General features: G+C 39.7%; 1 protein-coding gene and 2 long non-coding RNA genes across 5 annotated transcripts in view; 2 read left to right on the top strand and 1 right to left on the bottom strand.

Moving 5' to 3' along the window:
• Positions 1-1,736, top strand: part of LOC107833856 (uncharacterized) — a 2,086-nt gene extending 350 nt beyond the window's left edge. The window contains exon 2 of the long non-coding RNA XR_001659630.1: positions 1,056-1,736. This is a non-coding gene — a long non-coding RNA (uncharacterized LOC107833856). The remainder of the gene's footprint in view (positions 1-1,055) is intronic.
• Positions 1-13,198, top strand: part of lrrc40 (leucine rich repeat containing 40) — a 17,228-nt gene extending 4,030 nt beyond the window's left edge. The window contains exons 3-15 of one of the 3 annotated variants that reach the window (XM_016664148.1): positions 2,025-2,110; positions 2,454-2,583; positions 4,558-4,681; positions 5,040-5,179; positions 5,297-5,469; positions 5,574-5,664; positions 8,460-8,505; positions 9,677-9,776; positions 10,427-10,534; positions 10,621-10,731; positions 11,484-11,561; positions 12,347-12,532; positions 12,655-13,198. In XM_016664148.1, the coding sequence (XP_016519634.1) occupies positions 2,025-2,110; positions 2,454-2,583; positions 4,558-4,681; positions 5,040-5,179; positions 5,297-5,469; positions 5,574-5,664; positions 8,460-8,505; positions 9,677-9,776; positions 10,427-10,534; positions 10,621-10,731; positions 11,484-11,561; positions 12,347-12,532; positions 12,655-12,760 (1,479 nt within the window). In that variant the 3' untranslated portion in view covers positions 12,761-13,198. The remainder of the gene's footprint in view (positions 1-2,024; positions 2,111-2,453; positions 2,584-4,557; positions 4,682-5,039; positions 5,180-5,296; positions 5,470-5,573; positions 5,665-8,459; positions 8,506-9,676; positions 9,777-10,426; positions 10,535-10,620; positions 10,732-11,483; positions 11,562-12,346; positions 12,533-12,654) is intronic. The other 2 variants (XM_007578191.2, XM_016664149.1) reach the window with 2 other exon arrangements.
• LOC107833853 (uncharacterized) lies at positions 7,049-7,879 on the bottom strand. Its single transcript, XR_001659629.1, has 2 exons — positions 7,533-7,879; positions 7,049-7,403 (listed from the first exon to the last, which is right to left on the bottom strand). It is a non-coding gene; the product is annotated as an uncharacterized LOC107833853 (long non-coding RNA).
• Positions 13,199-13,949: the final 751 nt, after the last annotated feature.

Raw genomic sequence — 13,949 nt, 5'->3', positions numbered from 1 at the left:
ACTTACAGGTGAAAGAAGTAACTGTAACATGGTATCAAATAATTAGAATAATCCATTATTCTAATCATTTGACACCATGGTACAGTTACTTCTTTCACCTGTAAGTATTTCAATAAGTGTAAGAGTAAGTGTTAAATATTCTTATAATCAAACGAACATCAACCAATATTAATTATTAGCTTAATTATAAGTTATCATTATTAATTCAAGTATTTTACTCTGGGTTTTATCCAATTACTCAAAATGTTTAGATTTTATTCCTTAAACCTTTAATGCCCTGAATGAGCCATCTGTACTACTGCAGGCTGGAAACTTCCTCTTTCTTCAGGAAACCTGCTCTTCCTGTTTCATAACTCTCCTTCTGCCTGACTATCATTATTTATGATTAAATAGAAAAAAGTAGAATTAAAGCAAAGTTTGCAGGACACAATAACAGCAGGACACAATAACAACACACACAACCAGATTACTTTTATTACCGTCTAAAAGTAATCTGTTGGGTCTTGATGTCACCTGTATAATCAGTTTTAAAGATAACTTTGTTTATTGTTATTATTAAACTAAAATCTCCAGCATGGGGAAGTGGGCTGAGCTCGACTTTTCTTGACAATGGCTAGCTGATTAAGGCTGCTCTGATTTGTTGCTTCTGATCAAATTCTGCAGAACACAGGGAGGAGAAAGAGGAGATCAATTATTTTCAGAGATTAGGACAGCAAAAGTTTTAATGCATATCTAAAATATTTTTATTTTTTTTAAGTTGTATGCTGCAGCTTTAAGTAGCTGTTTGGTGTGAGAGTTCACTGGTGGAACAGAAATGGCGCTCCGTCTGTGAAATATTACCACTAGTAGCGCGTAGCGGCGGTCCAATAGCGAGAGCAGAACCAACGTCTTACACCGCCAGCTCGAAGACTTTAATTATTTTTTGGGTTATATGTTTAGCTTTCTGACAGTGATGCTAATCCGGGTGAGTGTTGGTAGTTTAGCGTTGCTTTACTGGCCACTCCGGATGTCCTTTTGTTCCTGCAGTGAGCCTCGATGTAGCCAAACTCCATCAGGTGTTTGTTTTTTACATGCCATATTAGAATTGTTGTGTTGATGCATTTTGACGTGCTTCAACCCCAAGGTACTTTTCCGCCGCAACACACTCTCACGCGACAGGATTTGTTTCCGAGCGCTTGCGCAGTGTGAAGGAAAGAGGAGAGATCAGCTGAACATGCAGGCTGCGAAGTGAGATAAATGTGATCGACAACAAGAAACCATGATCAGCAATCACCGATCATACACTTTTCTTCCGGAAATCGGCCAATTATGATCGGTGGCCGATCGATCGGCACACCTCTAATTAAAAAACATTAATTTTGTGAAAAATTGGAGCATAAGATGCAACAAGCCAAAAAATTCAGTTGATGCAAGTTATCAAGTTTAAATAGGTTTTTTTTTATATATACTAGTGTCTTTGCTGCAGTCCACTCCACTGTGCACCGGTGGAGCGGAGTCCTTCCTGAAAGACAGGTTTATATTTGATGCATTGAGGAGGGCAGGAAGCTGCAGATGAGCATCAACCACAGACGGGCCACTGTGCATTGGCCGCCTCATGCGCTGTGGCAGCAGCATCTCTGAAGTTCAGCGCCAACTCTCACTCAAACTGGATGATTTGCTGAGAAGCTTCACCTTCATCAGTATTTGTATGAACCCCCTGTGTTTCTGTGGAGAATTTTGCATCAAGGTAAAAGTAAAAAAAAAAACTTGTTAATGGATGGATGGTGCTTTGAAATTATGTTTCTTTGAGCTTTCCATCATTTTATAACATTATTCCCTCATCAAAAACATTCCTGGAGAGTTGCTTTAATTCGTTCATGCATATTTGAGGAATCCTTGAATCTCCCAATGACAACCATTCTGGAGTCTCCCCAACCTCCCACTGGACTGTCAATTTGATATTTTATCAGTACAAACTTTGTCTGATGTATTTTATTGGGATAAATTGATTTTCTTTAAGTTTAACAAATCTCTTAATCGCCAAGTTGTTCTTGCAGCTCCATGACAACCAGCTGAGCAGTTTACCCAGCGCTCTTGGAGAGCTGCAGGAGCTTCAGCAGCTGCGACTAAGGTACAGTTAGTCAGTTTCATGGTGAGTTTTCTGTGGAGACATCAGTCACCAGTCTAACTTCTTTTTCACAGTCAGACCTTTTGAGAAGTACAAAGAGGAGCAGGACATTATCTCTGAATAATTTGTGTGTTTTCATGTCTTTGGACATAATAAAGGAAAAGAATCACGGAAACCTGCTGTGTTCTCTCATGCAGAGAGAACACAGCATAGATGAAACACTTCTTTTCACTGAGCCTGAAGCTTACTGACATGATCACCGCTTTATTGTTGAGATTCATCTCTGAGTAAAACTATCCTCTGAGTGGTTTCAAATCAAAATTAACTGTTTGTGTTTTTGTTACAGCCATAATAAGCTGTCATCGCTGCCAACAGAGGTGTGTTCCCTAAACAACCTTCGTTCCCTCACACTTCAGCAGAATCTCCTGGAAACTGTGCCAGAGGAAATAGGAGAGCTGGGGAACCTGACAGAGCTGGTATCTCACCACACACTCACATCTGTCTTTGATGTGAGAGAGGATCTTGTGACGGAGCTGTTTGTTCTGCTTTCAACAGACCAAACTAACCCAGCCTCTTCATTTGTTAGGGCAGCTCATCCACATTCTGGTTCAGATCAGAGGGAGCAATGGAAACAAAGGAAGTCTGTTCTACCTAGTAGAGATGTATGGGCCTGTGTGGGACACAGGCATGACTGGACCCAGTTGGTCTGGCCCTCTGCAGTTCAGTGGAAAAGTGACAGAACCAAATGAAGGGATGACTCTGTTCTTCATGATCTTCAGTGGGTCACCTCATGGTTTGGTTGCTACTGATATCTTAACAAGCTTTCCACGCAAGTCCTAAAGGAAAGTTGTGGCAGTTTCGTTAATCATGGCTTTTTGATTAAAGTAAATGATGTAAGTGGAAAAGAAAACGGAGTGATGAAATGTAGATTGTTTGGAAATAGCCTCAGTATCTTTCCCACATTGATGGACAGCAACAATTTATTTTCCAATATTAGAACCTTGAACAAAATGAGGTTATTAGAAGGTGTATTTAATACTTTTTAAGAGTGTATAAACATCATTTCCTGTAAGCTGCAGGTCAGTGCCAGCAGAGTCATGGTATCTAATGAGGCGCTGCTCTCCCAGCTCCCTGATTCAAGTAGCTCTGTAGCTCTGTGATTGGCTGCTTTCAGCCAATCACAATCACATTTGTGTGTGGCTCATGTTTAGATTTTGTGTGTGGGTTCTCACACAATTCTATGCAGTCATAGAAATATTGAGTTATGTTTGAGAACCCAGTCTGTATCAGTCACACAGAAGTGTGTGAACCATGTGTGAAGTGCTTTCTGAATTCCTTATGGTCATGGCCCGTGCTGAGCTCAGCTGAACGCAGTTGACTGGTTGTTGCTGGTTTTGGGTCAGGATGGACCTGACATTACATCCATGCGCACTGCGCATGGATGTAATTAACTTCTGCACCTTTATTTAGTTCCTCAAAATAAACTGCTGGATCCTCTGTTTAGACTATAAATGGATTAAAACAACGTTGCATTGTCTTTAGTTTTCTCTGTTCTGTACTGGAGACTGGAGTTAAAGGCGGCATTTCAACTAAAGATTTGCAATGAGCTTCCTAACCAAGGTGTCCTGTCCATCACTCTTCAATACGCTGTCAGCTCCCGGTCAGAAAGACGCATTTAGATCAGTGTCCATGAGATGATATTCAGAAAGGACTTTTTTTATTGATTGATTTTAGTTGCCTCTGCGATGAACTCTTTGCGTAAAGTCTGTCATGTCTCCATGTGAACCAGTCAAAGGTGTTAATTATAACCTGTCATATGACAGAGGGGCTTAAAAAAATAAATATTTTTTGTTATTTTTTAAAATGATTATATATATATATATCGACTAGATAGATATATAGATGTGCGCACACACATTTTAAATTTTGGCCCCCCCTTAGCCCCCCCAACTTTAAAAGTCTACCTCCGCCACTGGTAGCCTATGCTGTCATTTAGAGTTTCTCTTTGTTAAATTATTTACATTTTTATACAATTTCATCTTTCTGACGAACTCACCTAGTCCGCCTTCTTTCATTTCCTTGGAAAAATCTGTTTTGTCCCGTGATTGCGACTAGTGACTGGCCCAGAAAAAAGTCATTGCAGAGAAAAGAATCGACTAGTCGACTAATTGGTGCAACCCCTAGGAATGAGCTCCCTCTGGCTGAAAGGGGGATCTGTCATTCCACTCAGACTGAAACGAACCACTTCTTCACAGCATTTGTTCTTCAAACAAAACCACTTGTGAACCAGGTTGCTTCATAATGGCAGCTACAGCTCACATGATTGATACACTCTTCAGTGTATCAATCACTGAAGAGTGATTGATACACTCTTCAGTGATTGATACACTGACAAAATGCGTTTTGTCATTTAATGATGCCTGTGTTCTTCTTTTTGTGATTGCTTGAAGGATCTGTCCAACAACCTTCTGAAGCATCTGCCCTCCAGTGTTGGCCGTCTCTCAGCTCTGAGGAAAATCTCCCTTTGTCACAACAAGCTGAGCAGTCTGCCTGACGGCCTGGGCCAGCTGGCAAGTAAGAGCAGCTCTGAGGCCACAAGGAGGCTACACGTTTAGACTGCATAGTTCACTCTGATGTTGTCATAGAATAGTTTGTGATTTTTAAACATGAACATGAAAATTAACGTATGTAATCACATATTGGCTTTTATTGGTTCTCATGTTCAGTTGTTTTTTTGTTTTTTTTATAAAAATCTGTTTAAATTAAGTTTATTTAATCATGGACAGCACAGTAAGCAATGGTACACAACTATTTGGAAATTTCTGTGAACAGTTTTAATGTAGCAAACCTTTTTTTGCTTTGTTAAATATAAGTAGCTGTCAGGTATCATGTAGATGTTTGAAGCGTTTTGTGTTCTGACCCGACCCGGCAGACGTGAAGCTCCTGGACTGCAGCCACAATCAGCTGACTGACGTTCCTGTCAGCCTGGCCGGGATGCTGGCTCTGCAGCAGCTCTACCTGCAACACAACAAGTTGCGCCGGCTGCCACAGCTGCCTGCACCTGCTCTCCGGGTAACCATGGCAATCAGTCCACAACTATTGGTTCTAGTGTATGAGCCGTGACCCAGTTTATCTGTGTATTGGCAAAGTTTGCAATAAACTATGATGTGTGTGTGTGTGTATGTGTAGGAAGTGTTTGCTGGGAACAACCAGGTGGAGCTGCTGGAGGCCGAGCAGCTGTCCTGTCTCTCTGCTGTGACTCTTCTAGAACTGAGAGACAACAAGATCAGAAATCTTCCTGAAGAACTCGCGCTGCTGCTCACTCTGACCCGGCTGGACCTCTCTAACAATGACATCAGCACGTAGGCATTCACACACGCACACACACACACACACACACACACCGCTCTGACCATGCAGGCTGCTGTGTTTTCCATCTGCATTGGAACTGTGGTGTGTTTGGCAGTCTTCCCGCCTCTCTGAGCCTGCTGCCCAATCTGAAGGTGTTGCTGCTGGAGGGAAACCCTCTCCGTGGAATCAGGAGGGAACTTCTGGCTGTAGGTCACACCTCAAAAACACACACACTGTGTCTATTGGGTCTGTGCAGGAACTGAAGGCTGACATCACAGCATTCCTAAAGCGTGGGGCTCATTCATGTTCAGCTGACTGTGTTGAGTTCTCACTGACTCAGTCAGTGAGAACTCAACAAGATGCTCATGTTTAGGTTTTGTGTGTGGAGTCAGGCTGCTGTGTGCTGGGATGTTTAATTTTCAGTCCTTTACAGAATGTTTTATACTTCAGTGCTAAGAGCAGCACAACATATTGAATTCCAATTATCATTACAATAACAGTGTGTCCCAATCACAAAGCTCTGCTTTAATTTAGTATCTTGTAGTGCAGGCAGACGTTTACATTCTGCATATGGATATTATGTTTGACCAATCAGATGGACTCCAACAGCCCATGATGCTCACACTTCAGCCGGATTTTAGTTTCTGAGATGCTGAAGCTGGTAGCTGGTGGATCATAAGGGAACATAATCATTCCTGATTTCATTATCAGTTTTCAGCACCCAGATTTGTCCTTTGGTGTGAATACATAGAACATGATTAATTTCTCAATAGTTAAATTAAAATTGAATTTAAATGCTGTTGTCATACTTTTACTTCAGTAAACACACATTATCCTGAGACAACATCTTTGATTTAATTCTGTGTTTCAGTGAGTTTAACAACCTGGAAGAATTTTCTCCATCCTTTCTAAAGTTTGACTTTTCCAGATCTGTTGGCAGCCAGTAGAGAATGTGACCCGGTCCAGTCTGGTGACCTGGGCAGTGGGACTGTTTTGTACCTTTGTATTGTTTTAATCAACATCACATGCTGCAACACTAAAAGCCATTTTTCCTACAAGCTGAGTAGAGCAGAGGTCTTTCGGCGAGGCTCCTAAACAGAAAGTGTTTCTTATTGTCAGATGGAATCTCCTGAGACTCAACCCACGCAGTAACTTATTTATCAGCTTTTACTTTTCAATACAACTCCAGCTGTAGTCTTAGTCGTTCCAGACGGCAGTTGCCTCCGGCTCAGTGCTCAGCAGAACCAGGCTGCTAGCTACAGGAAGTCCAGACCTGTCATCTTCACAAGGACAGGAAGAGACACCTAGATGTCTCCATGGACAGGAGGCATCACTCTGCCACCCTGCTGTTCCTCCATTTCTTCTGGGATCAGATCAGAAAAGCAGTCAGATGAGAGTAAAAAAAAATTCATAGAAACTTTCAGGAAAATCCAAGAAAATCTTGTAAATGACTGTTTTATCTTAATAAATCTAAGACTGCTAAACTTTCCCTCATTATAGCAAATATGAGGAGGTTATTTATGCTTATTTTTGTGTTGGTATGATTTACCTTTCTAATCAAGAAAAATGTGTAAATGTATATTAGTTTGCTTAATAATTGGACTAAACTGGTAGCTCATAGTGACTTCTCGGAGTCTTTGGTTAATTTGAGGGACTCTGTCCCTCCAGCCTGTCCTGGGCTTCCTCTGCGTGTCCTCCTGGAGGGACATGTTTACATCTGTTCATATGCCAATATGACTATAAAGATGTTGTGGTTACTACCATACTCAACCAAAGTTTATTCAGTAGAAACTTTGGAATCAATAAATGACACACATTGCTGTTAAAGGAGCCAACATGAGAACAGCTTCATGCTGTGTAAAAAAAAAAGTCCAAGTTGAATATAGTGAAAAAATAATTCAATAATTAATAATAGTCACACATTATTAATGTGTGACTATTATTACTCACACATTAATAATCAGTATTTTTCAAACAAAAAAATACTGATTTTTTTGTTTGAAAAAAAATCAGTATTTTTTTTCCACCCATAGAACACAGCTATTCACTGTAATAATACAGATTTGAAAATTACCAGTTTAGATCTGGCACTTTGCCAGAAACCGGACGTTTTTGTTCAGTCCCAGAGGAAGACCGACGATGTTCATTGTGTGATTTGGGGGGAAATTGAGAGTGAAGTGCACTTTTTGTTGTATTGTCCTTTGTACCTGACTTTAAGAAATTATTTATTTACTAAAATACTTGACGTTTATCCAGATTTCTTTTATTTAATGGATGAGGATAAAATGTGTTATTTATTGAAATATGTTTTGTTTCACTTAGCACAGTTTATTTTGGCACCATAGAAAGAGGATGTTTTTTGTTTAAAGAATATTCGGTAACACTTTATTTGAAGGGGTGTGCATAAGACTGACATAACACTGTCATAAACATGACATAACATCTGTCATGAACATGAACGAGTCCTTATTAATGTTTATGACAGTTGTCATGAAGTGTCATTCGGTAAATAATGACACTTTTAATGCAAAGTTGCATTAAAAGTCCATTAAAAGAGCCAACTTTGCATGATTTTGTAAATAATGACAATTTAATGCAATGTTGGCATTTTTAATGAATTTTCAATGCAACTTTTAGAGCAACTTTGCATGACACTTCATGACAACTGTCAAAACATTAATAAGGACTCGTTCATGTTCATGACAGATGTTATGTCATGTTTATGACAGTGTCATGTCAGTCTTATGCACACCCCTTCAAATAAAGTGTTACCGAATATTTATGTCTGTCCGCTTGTTTGTATATGTTTTATTGTGTCTTGTAAGCCCATGTGGGCTGGGCACCTGTAAGGGTGTATGACACATGAAATAAAGACTACTACTAGAATACTTGGTGTATACTGTCTAACACCATCAATACCTCACACCTATTACTCATCATTGTTCCTATATCCATGTTCTTCATTAACTCAATACTAACCTAAAGTGTCGTTTCACCACAGAAAGGAACCAGTGACCTTCTGAAATATCTAAGAGGAAGAATTAAAGGTGAAGTTTATGTTTTTAACTTCAGAAATATTTAAAACTAAAGACTCATTTCATCCTGCTTCAATGAGCTTCAAATGTCCAATCAGTTCTACAAACAACTGTTAGTCCAGACACACATGGAGGCCAGAAGACAATCACTTCAGTAAAGAACAGCTGAGTTCAGTAAAAACAGAGAATATATAAGTTCAGTTTCTTTAGAGTCTCTGATAACAGGAGCAACAATCTATTTAGTATGGCTACTCAAACTCCTGTTAGAAATAAAACTACTATAATAATTATCTGGTTTTCATCTATGAACTATTTGATTTACTAAATGTAACCCACATGACTGCCATGACCCAACCCCCTTCCCTTTAAGCTCTGGGATCCTCGTGTGTATTTCCGGGTTTCCACTATGCTATTGTTCACTGTTGGTTGTGGCGTCAGTTGTTCATAAAACAATCTGAAATTTCCAAATCGACTCATCACTGAACAATTTAATCCCTAACACTTGAGGATCTGCGGTTGGGATTTGTTGACGCCTGGTATACCTTCCTGATGAGAACCAGTCAACATTGCATCCATCTCCTCAGATAATCCGTTACTCAATGGTCAGGTTTTTTCCCCCCCCCCTTCATCGACTCACTTGATGACGGAGGATGGTGAGCTACTCACACACCACCTGGTGGTAGGAAAACGAAACGACACTCTTCACACAGGAAACAAACTAAACTCTAAAGGAGTATTAAAAGGAAAAGAACTATTCTCCCCTTATTCTTGGACTTCATTTGAACTCCATTAGGTTTTGAAGTATCACTGATTATTATTATTATTTCTTTGTTGGTTTGTTTGTCTTTTTCCCCCCTCCTTGTTTCTTTTGAGCAATTTATTTTTGTTTAGTTGTTGCTGTTATTATTATTATTATTGTCATTATTATTATCATTATTATTTCCACTGCAATAAATAGCAATATAAACAAACCTCTTTGCATCAGTTGCATCAATTATTCACCCCAATCATGACTCCATGCCTACTTCTGATTCTACAAAGTGGTTGACACTAAACCTTACAGTCAGACCTGCGCATTTAACAAGAACGTTACATAAATCATACATGTAAATTATTTTTGTTCTTTTATGGAATATTTCCAAGTTTCTTCCAGTCACCTGTTGTTTTCTCCATCAATGTGCAGAGGAGGCTGAGGGAGCGGCTGGGCCCACTGCCATGACGTTACCTTCTGAAGGTCTGGTCAACACGCACAACATCAAAACTCTGAAGATGTTGGAGTACATGTGAGTCTATTTTCACTCACTGACAATGAAAGCTGGTCTTGTCCTGTTTGTGTGTTTCCTCATTATTGTTGCTAAGCCAGTCCAGGCTGAAGGCCTGATCAGAGCTGCAGGAGGTTCTGTTCAGGTATGTGCTTGAATTCTGCTGCAGCTGACTGGAACTGGTCCAACATGTTGTCACTCTGACCTGAACTCTTCAGCTCTCCTTTGCTTTCTATTTTTTTCTTGTATAATGTTTGCTGCCTGTTGACCAAAACTCCCTTGAAAAGAAGTTTTTAATTTCAATGGATTTTCCTGGTATATAAAGGCAAACATCTTTCCTTCTACAAGGAACGTATAGCAGAGACCAGAGTTGGAGGGTTTTCTGGAACAGTTCATAGGAAACAGTTTTCAAAGCAAACAGTGAGAATTATTAAATGTAAAAATGAATGGATGAAGATTCTGCCCAGTCTGATCTGAACTTCTGGAGGAGTAAAATAATAAATGAGTTAACACCAAGGTAAAGGTTTCAGAAATGACTTAAAAGAAAACTGATGCTTGTCTAATGCACTTAATCTTGTTTTAGTTCTAATTTTCTAGTTGACCACAGTTTTTACTGCAGAATTTATTAATATTTGTGTTTTATCCCAGTGTGTGTTAATGTGTGTGTTCAGTGACAAGCAGGCAGCCAGTGTTCCAGACGAGGTGTTTGATGCTGCAGCACATCAGGCCATCACCTCTGTTAACTTCAGCAGGAACCAGCTGACAGCTTTCCCACCCCGGTGCGTATCACTGCACCAGACAGGATTGTGGGTAAACTACCTGATGTAATAAAGTCACACCCCCTCCTGCTGTGCGCTGTGTGCAGACTGCTGGAGCTCCACTCCTCGCTATCGGATATCAACCTGGGCTTTAACAGACTGAGCTGCTGTTCTGCTGACATCTGCTCCCTCCAGAAGCTCACACACATTGACCTCAGGTACGCTCACATCGTGGTTCTGTTCAGCTAGTAGGAGATGAAATGACAATAGTGACAATAGTGACACAGTCCACTCAGATTCAGGTCTGCACATTCCTGAATTTATTTTGTCCTTAACTTTTGATTCCTGTTGGTTTATGTATGACACATTTAGAGCTGTTGTTACTTCCCACTTTTCTAAAACAGTTTGGAGTAATTAATTTTGATATTTATTATTGAATTTATTCATAATGTTCTCAGAACTCATATTCTACCTAAATATAAGTACAAATAAACCAGAGTGGCGCTCTTGGTTTTCCCTTTGTTTCTTTTCTGAGAACGTTTGTAAACGGCCAATTTTAAAGCATTAAATTGTGACGTCACATGTCTTGTGTGTTTGATATAAATACAGCATTTTCATAACAACTGAAGATAACAGTTGATTATGTTATAAAATGGCACTATGTGCCTGGGAAAATGCATAATCCTGGCCCTTTAAGGTGACTTGTCAGTTTGGCACCCTTTAGCAGCAGATAGTGAGGAAGCTACCTAATGCGGGCGTGTTGGAAGAGCAGGGAGCGAATCACGAAGCAGTTTGATTAGCTCTAAAGCCACTGTAGTTCCCTGCTGGTACTGAGGTCAGCCTCACATCTGGAGATTCTGAACAAGCAGCAGAACAATAAAATAACTTTGGAATTTACAGTGAAGCTCATGTATAATGAAGTGATGTATTGTGTCCATACCAGCAACAGTCTGTGCCTTCCTTGTTTCAGGAACAACCAGCTGACTGATTTACCCTCTGAAATGAAGAACCTTTCCAAACTACGATGCATTGTGCTAAACCACAACAGGTAGCTCCACCTGGATCAGTTTTTTCTTTCTTTTTTTTTTATTAAAGCCAATTAGCAGCAGCGGACTGCCGCCATACTCTGTTCATGGAGTGCAGAAGTGTGTGTGTGTGAGTGACATCAGGGCCACCAGTTGAAACGAGAGTAGTCCCCATTTTAAAATTCAACTGCACCTGACTGTCGGCTCTTTGGTTAGCTACTGGTACCGACCCTGTTTCTCCCATCTGAACCAATCCCAGTCGACAGAAGACCTGGTCACTGATTGGTCAGGGACTGTTTGAGTCATGAGAGTGAGAGTGACCCTTGGATACACTTGTATGGTGTTTCATAGGGTGCTTGGACAAAATAAAAAGTGGAAGCAAAACTGGACCCAGAAATCTGACAGTGACCCAAAACATACCAGTGAACCCACCAAAGACTTATTGAGGATTAACAAAGGGCTTGGGCCTAGTCAAAGCCCTAGTCTTGATCTCATTGACATGCTGTGGTGTGAATACAGAGAAAAGTCCTCCATCAGCTCCCAGCCAGACTGAACTGGTAGCTCTAGAGGTAGAAGTATGTCTAGAAATGTTCATCTATGTTTAACATAGACAAACAAATAAATCACTTTTGTTTCCAGAGATAAATAAGTAAATATGAGCTTTTGTTTTGAAGCAACTAAACATCTATTGGGGGTTTCTAACTGTGTAATGGACTTGATAGAATTATTACTAAAATAATTTAACAAAGCTCTCCATCTCATGAAAGTAAAAAAACAAGGTGGGGAATATTAACTTGTTGTAATGCAGGTTCAGCTCCTTCCCTGAAGCTCTGTATCAGATTGTAACCTTGGAGACAGTGATGCTGGGGAACAACCAGGTGGGTGGGGTAGATCCCAGCCGTCTGATGCAGCTGCTCAGTCTGTCCACCCTGGATCTGTCCAACAACGACCTGCTCAACGTCCCTCCTGAACTGGGCTTGTGTACCAGTCTCAGGTAAGCAGCATTATTGGGAAAATTTCTACAAGTTTTGCAATTGAATTATTATTTTTTAGCTAAAACAATAAATAAACGTAAAATGCTACTCTTTGTCGACTGGAACTTTGCTCGAACTTCAGATGCCTGAGTCTGGAAGGGAATCCTTTCCGCACGCCCAGAGCAGCCATTGTTGCCAAAGGAACGAATGCAGTGTTGGAGTACCTGCGCAGCCGCATCCCTACATGAGGCATAAACTCACCTGATGGTTCAGCAAAAAGGATCAAGTTTTTTTTCTTTTTTTTCTTCAACATTTATCAAATTTTTTTAAAGATATTTGTTGCCTACATTTGGTGCTAAAAATCCAGAGTTGTTTTTGTAAAACTGGAATGTCCAAAACCTTCTAAGAAGTTATTTCAGGATATAAAGAGCTCTCTCTTTTCAGCTGTTTTGTGGTGTTCTTATGTAAACTCTTTAATTATCATAGAACTTTATGGGTTGAAAATTTTATGAATGAATAAACCTTTCTTATTTGACATGTCAAGTCTTGACAGCTCTGGTAAAAATAGCATACAAAACTAAAGACAAACCTAATAAACACATAGCAAGTATATACATATTTATGCATTTAATCATACCCTCAGCAGATTGACGGATGATGAAGTAATAAATATTACTTTAAATCTCCGAGGAGAACGTTGTTCACATTGTCTTGAGTCTGTGGATGATGACATGGAGGCCTTCCAACCTCCAACACTGGAGTTCATTGTCAAAATACCATGGAAATATGTAAAAAACTGGAAAATGAGAAGAGTACTTTTCAATAATCTGTTAGAAAAAAAACAACAAAAAAGCATTCATCCAGTCGGGAAAATAAGTATTTGACACGCCACAGATTTCATAAGTTTCCCTCATGTAGTGATCTGTAATTTTCACACTTCAGCTATGAGACTGAGTCTTAAAAAATCTGAAAATCACATTTGATGTGATGTGAATTGCATCAGTAGCTTTTGTAATTATTAGTTAAAATGTTAATTTATGGTAGGATCTCAAATCCACCCTGAAGAGTCCTTCAGGGCAGCACTGCATGTATTCTGTGCGACTTTTTAAAAGTGTTTCTGTAAATTCAGCTAACGCCAAGAATTTCACTGGTCACTTTTCTGATTTGTTTCGATTTTGTCTCCTATGGATGGGACATGTTCTATCAGAGAATTATAGAAAATAACCAACTTTTAACATAATCCAAACTGATTTCATTTGCAAAATAAGTTAAACTGTTTATTAACGTTTTGGTTGACCTTATCAGAATATTTGGTGAATGTCAGCTTCTTGTGAATGACAACCAGGGACTCATGGGACTGAACCCACTTAATGACAACTAAAGGTTCTGAGGCATCAGGCATAAAAGAGTGCGCAGTTTTCACACTAAAACTTGGCG

The sequence above is a fragment of the Poecilia formosa genome, unplaced genomic scaffold, assembly GCF_000485575.1.
Source record: "Poecilia formosa unplaced genomic scaffold, Poecilia_formosa-5.1.2 Scaffold470, whole genome shotgun sequence".
NCBI lineage: Eukaryota > Metazoa > Chordata > Actinopteri > Cyprinodontiformes > Poeciliidae > Poecilia > Poecilia formosa.
Note: the sequence above shows the minus strand (reverse complement) of the source record. Positions and strands in the feature narration are given on the sequence as shown.